This window comes from Mustela lutreola, chromosome 7 (genome assembly GCF_030435805.1).
Source record: "Mustela lutreola isolate mMusLut2 chromosome 7, mMusLut2.pri, whole genome shotgun sequence".
Lineage (NCBI taxonomy): Eukaryota > Metazoa > Chordata > Mammalia > Carnivora > Mustelidae > Mustela > Mustela lutreola.
In genome coordinates this window covers 88,078,488-88,095,130 of record NC_081296.1, presented here as the reverse complement: position 1 = coordinate 88,095,130, position 16,643 = coordinate 88,078,488, and the positions used below count along the sequence as shown (strand labels likewise).

At 36.3% G+C, this 16,643-nt stretch overlaps 1 protein-coding gene across 9 annotated transcripts in view; it reads right to left on the bottom strand.

Annotated features, from left to right (window-relative positions):
• The window catches only part of NUBPL (NUBP iron-sulfur cluster assembly factor, mitochondrial), a 251,719-nt gene that overhangs the window by 69,663 nt on the left and 165,413 nt on the right, over window positions 1–16,643 (bottom strand). For 7 of the 9 annotated variants that reach the window (XM_059181857.1, XM_059181860.1, XM_059181851.1 and 4 more), the window contains one exon: window positions 805–846. The exons of the other annotated variants lie outside the window; for them this stretch is intronic. In XM_059181857.1, the coding sequence (XP_059037840.1) occupies window positions 805–846 (42 nt within the window). The remainder of the gene's footprint in view (window positions 1–804; window positions 847–16,643) is intronic. 9 annotated transcript variants of the gene reach the window in all.

Sequence of the window (16,643 nt, the reverse complement as noted above, 5' to 3'; positions counted from 1 at the left end):
TTTACAAAATACCTTCACCCTTTATTTTGAAAACACAGGGCCTCTGTTCTCTCCCCAAAAAACTATGGCAAAAATTCAATTTTATTCTCAGTAATTATAGCATGACTAATTAAACTCTGGTATGTTTGGTTAAAAAAAAAATTTCTTTTTCCTGAGAATAAACAATGGGGAAAGAACAGTTTCCTCAGCAAAAGGTTCTGGGAGAACTGGATAGCCACAAGCAAAAGCATGAACCTGGACCACTATCTTATACTCAAAATAAATAAAAGAATAGAAAAGAGAACTGAAACTGTAAAATGCCTAAAGAAAACAGGGTGTTAAGTGCTTTGACACTGTCTGTATTTAACATCAAATGCAAAGGAAATAATAAATAAGTAAAAATATTTAAGCAAAAATATTTTTATTTAAGCAAAATAAAGCAAAAATTATTTCTTATTTATTTAAGCAAAAATAAATAAGTAGGCCTACATCATATTAAAAGGCTTCTGTACAGGGGTGCGTGGGTAGATGAGTCAGTTAAGCCTCCACCGCTTTATTTCAGTGGTGAAAGCCTCAGCTTTGGGCTCCATACTGGGTTATAGAGTCTGCTTAAGATTCCCTCTTCTGGGGTGCCTGGGTGGCTCAGTTGATTAAGTGTCTGCCTTCACCTCAGGTCATGATCTCGGGGCGTGGGACCAAGCCCTCCACCAGGCTCACCACTCAGTGTGAGTCTGCTTCTCTCTCTCCCTCTGGTCTCTCTTGGTTTCACTCTCTCTCAAATAAATAAAATCTTTAAAAAAAAAAAAAAGATTCCCTCTACCTTACCCTCTGTTCTTCCCCAGTGCCATGATCTCTGTTTGTCCTTCTTTAAAAAAAAAAAAGAAAACAAACTGAAAAGGTAACCTAGTGAACGGGAGAAAATACTTGACAGTTATATCTGATGATAAGATGTTACTATCCAAAATACAGAAAGAGCTCATATAACTCAACAGCAAAAAACTTAAAACAACCCAATTAAAAAACTGGACAGAAGAACTAAAAAGATATTTTTCAAAAAAAAGACATAAATGGCCAAAAGTTTCATGAAAAGGTACCTGATATCACTCACTAATCATGAGAGACATGTAAATCAAAACCACAATGAACTACCAAGTCACACCTGTTAGAATGGCTATCATCAAAAAGACAAGAAATAACAAGTGTTGGCAAAAATGTGAAATCCTCATGCACTGTGCTGGGAATGTAAACTGGTGAAGCCGTTAAGGAAAACACTATGAAAGTTCCTTAAAAAATTAAAAATAGAACTACCATATGATCCAGCAATCCCACTTCTAAGTATAAATTTTTCAAAGAAAATGAAAACAGGGTATCAAAGAGATATCTGCACTCCTTTGTTTATGGCAGCATTATTCACAAGAGCCAAGATGTGGAAACAACCTAAATGTCAATAAACAAATGGAGAAAGAAGATGTGGTGTATATGTATATATAATAAAATATTACTCAGCTATGAGAAAGACGAAAATCCTGTCATTTGTGACAACATTGAATGGACCTTGAGGGCATTATGCTAAATGAAGTAAGTCACACAGAAAGACAATACTGCATGACATCGCGTACGTGAAATTTAAAAAAAAAAAACAACCCTCAAATTCATAGAGAGTTGTAAAGTGGTTGCAAGAGGCTGGAATGTGCAGGAAATAAGGAGTGGTTATTAAAAGGGTACAAACTTTCATCTGTAAAATGATTAAGGTCTCAGGAACTATTGTAAAACATGGTGAGCATAGTTGATAACACTGTACTGTGTAACTGAAATTTTTTAAGAGAGTAGAACTTAAATATTCTTACCAAAAAAGAAAAGAAGTAAGGGAAAGGAAGAAAGGGAGGGAGAGAAAGAAAGGAAAGAAGAGAAACTGGCTCTCAAAAAACTTGGTATAATGTAAAGGCACCTAGGAAAATATCAAATTCACAAAGACAAGAACTTGGTTCACTTAGCCCACACACACATATATGTACACCATAATCCATGCTTTATTAGGTTAATAAACACAGAAATCATACATCCAAAACAGTGCTATCTCATATATAAAGATTTTGAGGCAATATTTTTTAAAATAAAGAAAAAATGGCTCAAAGAGCAATATCCTTTAATGAGAAAATAGTTAAATAAATAATTAACCAACACACTGTAGTTGTTGTGCATACAAAGACAGAATTAGGCCCAGTGACCTCTCCTCACCCAGGCTGGGTCCTGCCCTACTCTATTCCCCCTTGTCAGGATGCGCTTGGTCAAGAGCATCCCAGTCACTCCAGTGCCGCCTCCACTGGGCAGGGACGGCAGATCCTCATTTATCCAATACAGGTATCCTGTGCACTCCCATCCAAATGCAAACCCCACAGCCCAGCCTGCTCACAAAGGAGCACCTAGAAGGTCCTAATCAGGCCCAGGACTCAAATCCCCACTCTCCTACCTTTGGCGCTGCAGTGGAGACCCCCAAACATATTGGTAAACCTATTGGTAAAACAGCTGAGTGAAGTATGTGAGACAGAGGTCCACAAATCAAATCATCCCCCCAGGGCCTGTTATGTCCCCAGAGGCACCTTCATCTGAATTGGGCATGTCTCTGAACACCTAGTTATCCCAGATGACACTCTGAAGCCAGACTGAGTTCCCCTCCAAGATGATGTTTTCCACGGAGGAAACAATTCAGCTGGCCATCCAGGGCTCAAACATACTCTTGTGAGATTTGAGTCTCCCCAGCCTTCAGGTTCTAAGTCCAACAGACAACCAAATGGCAAGATACTAGAGAGATCTCATCTCACCACTGTGCAAGATGACAATGCCTCCAGGATCCTGATACAAGAGGGTGGCAGTCTTCTCCCAGAAGTCAAATGTTAGGGAACTAGAGGAAGGAGGAATTCTGGGAACTAGACTTCTAAAAACCTGAGACTGAGCAGGGGAGCAAAACCAGGGCCATAACAAGGAAAACCAACATTTCCCTTGGTAGAAAACTAGGCCTTGTTAGACTCCAGCACTGGGTTCATCCGGGGCCTAGTAATATTCTGTCTTCTCACCCTTTCTTTCCCTGGGAGACTGAGGAAAGGCTCATTTTCTCTGACTCCCCCTAAACTAAGATAGGGCTAAACTAAGATAAATGTGTGGACATGTATGTAACTTAAAAATTCATTCTAACAACTGCAAAAGAGAAGTTCTTTTTAAATACAACACCCCTGAATAAACATATTGTGTTTTGTTTAATCCCTATATAATTCCTTACAATCTCAATGCTTGTGTTTTTTACATGACAAGCCACAATAAACCTATGCTGAATAAAGAAATAAATGAATAAATGAGCAAAAGAATAAAGAAGGAAATCTACGCAGAATAAAATATGTCTCTGCAAAGAGCCAATCTGAAAGAAGTTCCCAGATTTATACCATCTAATAGAAGAGAGTAAAGAAGAGAAGCAGATAATAGCATATTTCTGGTAGAAAGGTCATGATCTACAACTCCATATGCTACACATGGAGGATGATAAGAGGAACCACCTTGGCCATGACACAAATAAGCCCAACTCTGCAGCACATATTGTGTGGAGAGGGAGAGCTTCCTAAGGACACAGGAGGGAATGCACCGGTCTGAATCATCTATGTATCTCTAATAAATATTAGGGTAAAATTACTTTGTCGGTTAAACATATCATTTTATTCTAATAACCCTTATGAACAACTTCCCTTAAGCATTATGTTGAAATGACAATACTTACTTGGAAATATAAATGTACTTATATAAACATATATTTATTTGTTTATATATGTATATATATTATATATATTTATTTTTAACAAATACATTGTTTTTATGCTTTTTTCTTTTAAATATTTTATTTATTTATGAGAGAGAGAGAGAGAGAGTGAGTGGGGGGAGGGGCAGAGGGAGAAAGAGAATCTCAAGTAGACACTATGCTGAGGATGGAGCCCGACATGGGGCTGGATCTCATGACCCTGAGATCATGACCTGAAACTAAATCAAGAGTTGGACATTTAACCAACTGAGACATTCAGGAGGCCTTCTATTTTTTTTTTTTTAAATAAAGAGATCTCATAGTTTTATAGTTTCAGCTCCTCTAATATATTTATCTATAAAGTATTTCTCAGTTCCTTCTTGATAGAAGATATAATGATAAGTGTTTCATTATAATTCACATGTCATGAAATGTTTCCCAAATTTTCATATCATATATAAACACATATCACAAATTTTAACCTCTACTTATGTAGATACAAAAAAACAGCTCTTAAGATAAAATGTGACACTAATTACCCCAAATACAAATATTTTAAAATAAATGCTACAAGAAAATTTGACATTTTGTGAATTTTTTGAAATCTTTCTGAAGCTTTGCTACAAAGCTAATTCTGTTGCACATGAACCTTTGAAAACACTAATAGTGAAAATGCCAGCTGAATTTTAAATATTTTCACTACGCAACAAAACTATATAATGTTGATATTCTAAAAGTAAAAGATTAATAATATTAATCTTCCTAGTATTCAACAGCTTCATAAACATTTAATTGACTCACTCAAAAAACACTGACTGAGTAGCAACTATATTTGCTAGTTATTTATAGAGAAAGTCCTGGAAATCTAAAAGTGAACAAGATAGGTAAAATCTTACCACTACCCACATGTAGCTTCTACTCTAATGGGTAGAAACAATGAATAAATAAATAAATAGAAAAGGAAATGTCAAATCAGGATGAGTGTTCTGATGAAAACAAAACTAGATTAGATGATTGTCACAGCTAGCTGTTCTCAGGTGACATTAAAATAAGGCCTAAAAAAAAAAATCAAAATGAGAACTGAATGCCAACAGGGGACAGATACTGAAGATCTAGGGGAAGAAGGTTCCAGATAGAACATCAAATTCAAGGGCTGTAAAGTAAGAATGAATTTGGGGTATCTGAGGAAAATGGAAAAAGCAAGTATAATGTGATATGGGGTAAGTAGATGTCAGACTGCGTCGAATCTGCTAAAATAAAGAGTTTGGATTAGAGTCTAAGTGCGAAGGCTTTTTGTTTTAAATTTAATTATAGAAAGTTTAAATGTGTGTGAAAAAAAAAGAACAGAGCAAAAGGGATCCACATATATTTATCATCCAGTTTCAACAATTATCAATTCATGCCTAGTCTTGCTTTATCTGTACCTTTATTCATTCCCCATCTACCCCCGAGACATACCATTTTTTTGGTTATGTTAGTCACCATACAATACATCATTAGCTTCTGATGTAGTGTTCCATGATTCATTGTTTGCATATAATACCCAGTGCTCCATGCAATACATGCCCTTCTTAATACCCATCACCAAGCTCACTGATCCTCCCACCCCCTCCCCTTCATTTCTATACATTTTAACATGTATCACTAAAAGATAAGGACTCTTCTTACAAATATAACCCCTATCAAAAGTACTATCACTAAATCATTATTTTCAGTAATAATTTATTAAAATCACCAACTATCTAGCCAGTGTCCAAATTTTTCTGTGTATCAATTTTTTCTGAAGCTCACTGGTTCAAGTCAAATCCAAATAAGGTCCAGACTCTTCAGTTACTGAGTTTTGTGGTCTTTTAATATATAGATTATGATTCCATCACTTTTTTCTCCTTACAATTTATTTGTTGGGAGGCAAAGAAAAACTGGGTTACTTGTCCTATCAGATTTTCCACACTCCAGACTTCCCGATGGCATCCTTACAGTATCACTTACCACGTTCCTCTGTCTACTGTATTTCCTACAAACTGGTAGTTAGATATGAATGTTTAACCAGATTCAGGTTCAAACTTCTAGCAAAACTACTCCATACCATAGTTGATGTTATGGACTCTGACTGGGAAGCACATAATGTGTTCTCTCTATATGCATATATTAGCAGTTAGTAATAATTATCTTAGATCTATTATAATACTTAATTAGAGGTTGTAAAATATTGATATTACAATTCTATAATTCCTTCTTTATTTATCAACTGAAATACATCAGTAAAGGAAAAACTTCCTTCATCAACCATTTGCTTAACAGTGTAAGAAAAATACTTGATTCTCTTTATTTTTAAGTTTGTTTTATTTTATTTTATTTTATTTATTTGACAGAGAGACATCACAAGTAGGCAGAGAGGCAGGCAGAGAGAGAGAGGAGGAAGCAGGCTCCCTGCTCAGCAGAGAGCCCGATGCGGGACTCGATCCCAGGACCCTGAGATCATGACCTGAGCCGAAGGCAGCGGCTTCACCCACTGAACCACCCAGGTGCCCAATTTTTAAGTTTTTCAAATAATAAAATGGCTGCTTAGTGTACTGATTAGTTTCAGTAGGGAAGTTTTTAAAGATCTTTCTAAATACTGTCAGGAGAATACAGTGATATGTAGGAAAGCAAGAGTGAAAGCACCGACACCACTTAGAAGGCTCTTGCAGGAGTCTAAATGACTCCTAATGATGATGAGTTATACAAGGATGGTAGAGAAGATGAAGAAAAGCAGACAGATTAAATATATATTTGGAATGTAAAGTCTAGAGGACTTGCCGATAGATTATATTTTCGTGGTTAGGGGAAAAAATATCAACAAGCATCTAAGCGCCTTAGTTTATGGGAAACACTAAAAAGAGAGCAGATTTAAGGAAAATTAAATAAATATTTACCAAATCCTTATTACTGTTTTTCTTTATCCTGACTGAAAATAATTAAAAATTTCAGAAAGTAGAAATAAAATAGTCTTATGGTATTTTTTGATAATAATTTTTTCCTAAAATAAAAATAACATCAAAGAAGATAAATCTCTACTCTTTTTCCTCAGACAACTCATTTTCTCACCTTTCCCCCCATATAAATTAACAAAGGACACCGTGGCCAAAAAATTTTACTCTTGATCTTAACCAAATGGCTGAGAAGCAATACTGGGTAAAAAATTTTAAAATGTAATAAATATTATTACTATCTTTTAAAAAATATTTTTATTTAAGTTCAATTAATTAACATATAGTGTATATTATTGTTTTCAGAGGTATAGGCCTGTAACCTTATAATAAATATTATTTTTTATAAGATTTTACTTATTTATTTATCTGAAACTGAGAAGGAGAACATAAGCAGAGAGAGGGGCAGAAGAAGAGGAGAGGCAGGTTCCCCACTGAGCAGAGAGCCTGACATGGGGCTTGATCCCAGGACCCTGGGATCATGATCTGAGCTGAAAGCAGATGCTTAACCAACTGAGCCACCCAGGTGCCCAGTAATAAATATGGTTTCAAACCAGAATAATTATCAATCTCTCATACAAGCTAACATACCACCATAAATAGAATGGAGATACAAACAGCTGGATACAGAAAAATTAGAGAAACAGAGCTCAAAAACATTAACCAGTTACCTAGCATTAACAACTTAATCTTGGGGGAAGATGGGAGCTCCAATTCATCTTTTACAAGCTAATTTTCCATTCTCCCATTTCTAAGTGAGTAATAATAATTCAAATAGTACTGTTGGGTCCCTTGTCTCTCCCTCAAAAGGGAGAATATGGAAAGTTTAAGAAGAAAGAAAAGAGCCTAACCTCAAATTATTATCAACAGCAATAAAAATAGTTAATATTACTTTCTGAATGACAAGATTTCTAGACACAATACCTCAATTTTCATATACAAAATGGATATGAGATTTGCCACAAATCATTTCTTCATATAAAAATTTCATAATGTGGGATGCCTGGGGGGCTCAGTTGGTTAAGCGGCTGACTTCAGCTCAGGTCGTGATCCCAGTGTCCTGGGATCGAGTCCCACATCGGGTTCCTTGCTCAGCAGGGAGCCTGCTTCTCCCTCTGCCTTTGCCTGTCATTCTGTCTGCCTTGCTCACTCTCTCTCTCTCTGACAAATAAATAAAATCTTTAAAAAAAAATTTCATAATGTTACCCTATTTTGATAACATACATTAACAGAATATCTGATTAATTGGTAAGATAAAAATGACAAATGAATCACTCCTTTGTAATGAATCATTCTTATATGTATTATACTTATGAGTAACAGCTAAACAAATGCTACTGATCTCCGTTAGGCCTTATAACTATACTTATGCATAAGTGCAGCTTATTTAATGGTAACTGTATTCTAGGATACAATGTCCTTCTTCTAATATGCAAAGATAGCTCTGAGTTACATTTCCCTACATCAACACTGCTCCTGTTAATTGTACTCTATTGAGCTACTCAGAGCAAAACAAACAGTTCTGTCAGCTAAAAAAAACTACAAGGTGAGAAAATAAGATACGTATAAATAAATTCTAAATATTACAAATACAGATAAAATATTTCAATAATTGAAGAGAGAGATATCCCGGACCTATAGGAAACTGTTGAAAAGAAAGGAGTCTAAGTTCATCTGCAAAAGCTATTAAGTCTAAAGAATTTTTTTAAAAAGATTCCATAAGATCTTCAATATAAACATTAAAATACATAAAATTCTATTTCTTATGTACAGTTATAAAATATTTTGAAATCTGACATAGGATTTTCTTTAAATACTACATTTTATCTTACTTTTAAATGCTTGTCTTGACATTAATTTTAAAAGAAAGATAATTAACTGTTTTGTGCTTCTGTGTATTTTCCTTGCTGAGAATCATGAATGTTTTAATGCAAATCAGCTCCACCAAACATCTTCATAGATGACATTATGTATTCTGAATATCAATTATTCAAAAATGCATAGTCAGAAGATTTCCAAATCATTTGTTTAAACACAGAATGTACAAATATCAAACAATATATCAACATTCTCTGTAATACAAAATAGATCCTTTATATTCATGTATATGTCATAAGGCAGACTGACTCTTACCCTTAAATGCTTTTGCTAATCTACATTCTCCATCTAAAACAGCACATTTTTTCTCTCATTCCACTTCATTCCCACTGCCTCCCCTTGGTAAAATTTTCTGTTTCTTCCTTCTCATTCTCCCTTTCTAGATGCTAAGCAATCCCCAAATACAGTTTGTTACTCTGCCAATCTTCTAATAGATTATCCTTACCCTGTAAATAAGGTGAGAAATAGAGTTATAGCTTAGCTTGACAATAGCAGAGCACATATTTTCATTCCCTTTACCTTTCTCATTGCTATTTCTTTGACCTCCTCTCAAAAATACTTTCTCCCACAGTATTAGTGTGGGAGAAAGTATTTCTGTAAAAATTAGTGTAATATAGTTTCCAAGGAGTTGGGTTAGAATGTCACCCTAATTACTTTATACAAGTTAGAGATATGCAAACCCAGAATTTCAAGAATTTCAATGATTATCTGATCCCAAGGAAAACTGTTGGGGCTTACTGAATCAAAATAAGCATTTTAATAAAAACTCCAGGTGATTTATGGACAGTCGAATTTGGTATCTTAATAGATTTTAATAGATATGTAACTAATAGATAATAGGAAAGACACAGGTAATAAGTGGATGATCCCATAACATGATCTTTGAGAGAGAAGTGAGTTTTTATAATTCAATGGTTAAAGAACATTAATTATATAATGCCAGTAGAGAATTAGGCCAATCCTAATAACATCTCTGGAGCTTGAGAATTCAGAGTAAAAAAGGATCACAGATATTCTTTTATTATTTTGGTATGGTTTTCCTATCCCCTTCCTTTATATTTCTCCAGGTTTATCTTCTGTCTTGGGGTTTGGTTTTTGTTATATTTTTTCATGTTTTTATTTTAGATTGCCTCCAATTTCTTTTGTAAAAATATGGGATATTTGGGGTACCTGGGTGGCTCAGTGGGTTGAGCCACTGCCTTCGGCTCAAGTCATGATCTCAGGGTCCTGGGCTCGAGCCCCTCATTGGGCTCTCTGCTCAGTGGGGAGCCCGCTTCCCCCCTCTCTCTCTGCCTGTCTCTGCCTACTTGTGATCTCTCTTTCTCTGTCAAATAAATAAATATTTTTTAAAAACGGGATATTTAAAAAAAATCAATTCAAAAAAGTATTCATACATATATACATATATCCACACTCTTGGGTATACCTTTCTCTAACCTAATTTACTGACCAACTTACTTTCAAAATTCTGTGTATGTCTATCCAATCTTATTAAAATATCATCTCCATGGAAATATTCTTTGCCTAACCTCCAAAGTTTTTTTTTTTTTTTAAAGATTTTATTTATTTGACAGACAAAGATCACAAGTAGGCAGAGAGGCAGGCAGAGAGAGAGGGAGAGGAGGAAGCAAGCTCCCCGCCGAGCAGAGAGCCCCATGCGGGGCTCGATCCCAGGACTCTGAGATCATGACCTGAGCCGAAGGCAGAGGCTTTAACCCACTGAGCCACCCAGGTGCCCCTAACCTCCAAAGTTTTAAAAATGAACATAAATGACCAAATATTATATAACAGAATTTCCCCCCACTTTCTCCCTAAAACTAAACTTTATGAGACCAGGGATGGATATACCTATACAACAAAACACAATTTTGAAGAACATCTATTCATAAATCACTACCAAAAACTCCAAAGAAAAAGAGAAATTGGAAAGTTTAGTTTAAGACATTCTTCACATTCTTTTATTCCTTACCAATTAATGAACTAACATAGCTTTTAGTGCTACAAGAAATGCTAAATGCTACAAGAAATGCTAAAATTTGAAGCTATTTCTCTCCTCAAACATTAGGTGACACAATCCTGCCCTGGACTGTTCAGATTATCATTACCTCCCTGCCAGAAAGAAAATACACGAAGAGATATTTAAATCTATTCTTCAAAGTACCTGGAAGCATACCAAATAATAGTATAAAATAAAAACACGAGTTGAGAAGACAACGAACAAGGAAGGCCCACACCAATCATCTGAATCTGAAACTCAAGCTCACCAAATTTAGTCTATAAAAAAGCAAACCTCACATGACAAAAATCACTTATCACAAACTCTGTAAGGTTGTAGCCTCTGATGAAAAAAATACCTAATGATTAAACAAACCATGTAACTGGCCATCTCTTATCTCAGTTCTCCAAATAGTCTGATTTTCAATTTTTTTTTTCCTGAGTAATTAAGCTCCCTTTGAATTTTTTTTTAAAAGATTTTGTTCATTTATTTGTCAGAGAGAGAGAGTGAGCACAAGCAGGGGGAGCAGCTGGCAGCAGAAGAAGCAAATCCATGTGGTTCCAGGGTCAATTTTAAGTATATTAAAATTTTTAAAAATATATATCCTACTGGTTTGCTTCTCTACGTGAAATGTGACACAGATTTTATTTTTTTTTTTTATTTTTTTTTTTTGTGACACAGATTTTAAAAGATGTAAGAGACACACAAACCAGTTACACCATAATTGTTTGGGTACAGGCTTGAACAAAATGTAAAAAACTTCATAAAATCACTGAGGAAATTTAAACACAGACTGGATATTTGACAATATTAAGAAATTTTTGCTAACTATTTTCAATGTAATAATGGTATTTTGCATATTTTTTAAAAGATGCAATTACACTCTTTATAGAATGGCTAAAATAAAAAAGAATGACAATACCAACTATTGAAAAGATTGCAAAGCAAATGGAAATCTCATACAGTACAGGAGACGACTTGTACAAAATGTTTGTAATAGCAGCTTTATTCTTATTTTTAAATTATTTTTATTGACATATAATGTATTATTTGCCCCAGGGGTCCAGGTCTGTGAATCACCAGGCTTAAACATTTCATAGCACTTACCATAGCACATACCCTCCCCAATGTCCATAACCCAACCATCCTCTCCCTACCCCCCATCCCACAGCAAGCCTCAGTTTGTTTTGTGAGATTAAGTGTCTCTTATGGTTTGTCTCCCTCCCAATCCCATCTTCTTTCATTTTTTTTCCTTCCCTACTACACACCCCCCCACCCTGCCTCTCAAATTCCTCATATCAGAGAGATCATATGATAATTGTCTTTCTCTGATTGACTTATTTTGCTCACCATAATACCCTCTAGCTCTATCCACATTGTTGCAAATGGCAATATTTAATTTCTTTTGATGGCTGCATAGTATTCCATTGTACACACACACGCACACACACACACACACATATATATATCTTCTTTATCTGTTCATCTGTTGATGGACATCTAGGTTCTTTCCATAGTTTGACTATTATGGACATTGCTAGCAGATTTATTCTAGCCACACAAAGACACAAAAAGAGAGACAATCCTTGTTTATTTACAAGACAGTAAATAAACAAGCTGTGGCACATTAATATAATGAAATATTATTCAACAATAGAAAGAACAGATTACTAATACACATGGCATTGATAAATCTCGAAAACTTTCTATTGAACAAAGGAAAAACTAATCTGTGATTTAAAAAACTCAGAAAGTGGGGGCACCTGGGTGGCTCAGTGGGTTAAAGCCTCTGCCTTTTCCTCAGGGTCCTAGGATGGAGCCCCACATCAGGCTCTCGGCTCAGCAGAGAACCTACTCCCCCCCCCCCCCGCCTACTTGTGATCTCTCTCTCTCTGTCAAATAAATAAATAAAATCTTTAAAAATAGAAAGTAAATAAAATAAAAAATTCAGAAAGTGATTATCCCAGGGGTGGGGAAAGAAAATAACTGAAAAGGAGCACTAGGGAAGTTTCTGTTGTAATGGAAATGCTCTTTATCTCATTTTGGATGTTGACTACATGGATATAACTGATATCCAAAACTCACCAAAATGTTCAATTATTTATCCTTGCACCTTATTTTATATAAACTATACTTCCGTAAAATAAATAGAACCAACCTATCAATAAAACCAGCTTCTTTCCTCAGACTAGTAAAACAAAGTAACATTTTGACAAGTATCATTAAGAAAATATTAGAAATAAGCGTTTTAAGAACAGCTATGAAACAAAGTTTTGATATTGTAAGAAAATACTAAATACATCATACCAATAAAATTTTCAAACTACATGAAATGGACCATTTTCTTAGAAACTACAAATTAATAAAACTGACACAAGAACAGGTAGAATACCTGAATGACTAAATAAATAACACACACAAAAAAATAGAAAACAATCAAAGACCAACTCATAATCCTGTGAAAATAAAGGAAACCTCATTAAAATGGAGTTGTAAAGCTCTGAATGAAGAGCTCTTGTGCATGTACCACTCATTGTTGCCTACATAATCAGCAAGAAGGAAGTTAAGAATTATTTGAATAAAAAAGTACAGTTTTCACACAGTAATTTTATCTCCTGCTTTTTTTATTAAGGTTTTATTTATTTATTTGACAGAGAGAGATCACAACTAGGCAGAGACAGAGAGCGGGAAGCAGGCTTCCTGCAGATCAGAGAGCCCAATGCGGGACTCGATCCCAGGACGCTGAGATCATGACCTGAGCTGAAGGCAGTGGCTTAACCCACTGAGTCACCCAGGCGCTCTTATCTCCTGCCCTTTTTTTTTTTCCCTCCTGCTTTTAAGAAAGGAAGACCCCTCCTTGCCCCAGCAACAGCACACAAACCACTGATGGCAGCCATGACGACGACCTCAAAACTACCTAAAACTCTTGTTTTTCACAAATAAACCTTTGTTTAAACAACCCTTTCCAATTTCCTCCTGAAACAAAAAAAGCCGACCTTTCCACTGTCTCTTTGGACTTGGCTATAGGTTTGCTACAGCTTATCCTGAACTGCAATTCCTCTGCTATTCTTGAATAAACTCATATTTTACTGAAATAAAATTACTCTTAGCTCTATTTAAAGTTAACTCCCCAAAAGGCATTTGATCCAGAGAGTTTTGAGGAAGAGTTCTTCCAATAAGGAAATTAATACACCAAAAAAAAAAAGGGAAAAAAAGTGTAATCCTATATTTAAAAACTAGTACACTTAATCCAGCAGTGGGTTAGGGAATATGATCCTAAAAATGTAAAATTTGGGGACGCCTAAGTAGCTCAGTTGGTTAAGCATCTGTCTTCGGCTTGGGTCATGATCCCAGGATCCTGAGATTGAGTCCCACGTCCAGCTCCTCTCTCAGCAGGGATCCTGCTTCTCCCTGCCTGCTAGAGGCTCCTCCTGCTTGTTTGTGCTCTCTCTAATTTGACAAATAAATTTTTTTTTAATGTATAATTTGTAGAACATCCAGAATCTTTAAATGCAATTCATTCAATTAAGCAATTAAAAAAATGTTTAAGGGAGGCACCTGGGTGGCTCAGTGGGTTAAAGCCTCTGCCTCCGGCTCAGGTCATGATCCCAGGGTCCTAGGATGGAGCCCCGCATCAGGCTCTCTGCTGAACAGGGAGCCTGTTTCCCCACCTCTGTCTCTCAGCCTGCCTCTCTGCCTACTTGTGATCTCTGTCAAATTTAAAAAAAAAAAAAAAAAATGTCTAAGGGGTGACCAGGTGGCTCAGCCAGTTAAGCATCTTCCTTCAGCTCAGCTCATGATCCTGAAGTCCCAGGATTGAGCCCCAAGTCGGGATTCCTGCTTAGCGAGAGTCTGCTTCTCCCTCTGCTCCTATCCCCCTGGCTCATGTTTTTCTCTCCTGATTTCTCATTCTCTCTCTCTCAAATGAAAAAACAAAAATAAAAATAAATGTTTAAAAAATCATTACCATTAATGCCAAAGGAAGGACATGATAACTCACTCCTCTTTTTTTTAAGAATTTGGAATATATAGCTGATCCTTGAACAATGTGGGAACTAAGGACACCAATACCCCATACAGTCATAAATCCATGTATAAATCACCTAGGTGGCTCAGTCAGTTAAGCATCTACCTTTTGCTCAGGTCATGATCCCAGGGTCCTGGGATCGAGTCCTGCATCTGGCTCCCTGCTCAGCAGGGAGCCTGCTTCTCCCTCTGCCCCTCTCAACCCCTGCTTGTGCTCTCTTTCTCAAGCAAAAATAAATCTTTTTTAAAATCCATGTATCACTTTTGACTCCTTAAAAATTTAATTACAAATAGCCTACTGCTGACTAGAAGTTTTACTGATAATATGAACAGTTAACATATTTTGTATATTATATATACTATATATTGTATTCTTACCACAAAGTAAGCAAGAGAAAGTAAAACATTAAGAAAATCATATGGAACTCTCGATTGGTGGAGTCTGAGCCGGTATGGTGGTGCCTGTGTAACCCAGTTGGTACCGGGAGTACCCACACCTCCCTCTGACCAGTGGGCCCTTCCCTCACCTCCTTGAGGTATCATCCTCCTGACCATTCATGGGCATGCCATGTAGAAACCAGTCTGTTAAGATGAATACCCACCCTCTTCCATACTGGAATTGAAAAGCTTGATGATATCATAAAAAGAATTTTGTCTTTGGAAATGGTGAATCAGAAGATGAAACTAAAAATTAAGTAAGGGCAGTTGATGAACAAGATCATGGCAAATCATGAGGTCACCAGTTTCGTGGAGGCTCAAACTGTTGCCTTGACTGTCAAGATCTGCACTTAGAAAGAACACACACATACGTATCCAAAGAACAAAGCCCACAAGCACAATCTGCTGATAAGCATCGATCAGAAGAAAAAGCGGCTCAGAAACCTCCACAAGACAAACTACAGTGTCAGCATGCCTGCATGGTTCAGTCAGTTAAGCATCTTCCTTCAGCTCAGGTCCCGATCCCAGGGTCCTGGGATCAAGCCCCGCCTCAGGCTCCCCGCCTGCTTTGTGGGGAATCTGCTTCTCACTCTTCCCCTCTCTCTGCCCCTCTCCCCCAACTCATGTTCTCTCCCTCTCTGTCTCAAATAAATAAAATAAAATCTTAAAAAAAAAAAAAGAAAGAAAGAAAGAAAGAGAGAACAACTATGATGTCTTTGGGAAGACAGGCAAGGAATTGGGGATTGAGTGTACCTTCCCCCTCTGTACTACTGAAAAGCCCACCACTGCTGGTGACCAAGAAGGCTCTGCGCATTCACATTTTCCAGGAGGTACAAAAATTGTGGGTGGGGTGGGAGTGGGGGCTTAAAAGCTGCGGCAGCAGCAACCTGGAAACAAGGCAAGAAGATTCCAGAGAGCCCTTTCAACCTTCCAAAGCTAGACCAGAGGCAATCAAAGAAAACCAAAAAATTTTATTAGAGTTTTAGAAAAGTCATAAGGAAAAGAAAATATACTCACAGTAGTTACTAAAAAAAAGTATGTAGAAGCAGACCTATGCAGTTTAAACTATGCTGTTCAAGAGTCAGCTATACTTTAATTCAAGTTTTTAAACACAGTAAAGCTATGAGAGTATGTGCAGAAGGTGGGGAATCTGAAACATAAAATAATTAAATGAGTTGCCCAGAGCCTAATCCAACTAACTACTTTTGAAACTGAGCAAGCTGAATAAAGAATGAAGTAAAGTCAGCATAAGTAGTAAAAGAATTACAATCTAGGTTCAGCTTCATTTCAATATAAAGAACTAGAAAGCTGGAATCACCTTGAATTCCTTAGTTTATATTATAAATCTGACTTGAGTTGTAGATAAAATTGAGATTATCTACTAGTGATGCTCTTTCCTAAGAAAGGCACAAAAAGGAGGCAGTGTTATTCCTGAATGATATTCACAACAATGGATAGTTGCCACAGTGTTGAAATGTTTGGCCCTGGGTTTTTAGAGCATAGGGCACTTCCAGGAATCAGTCTCTCAACTGTCCAGTTACACACTGAGAACTGACAGCAGTCTTCGAGCATC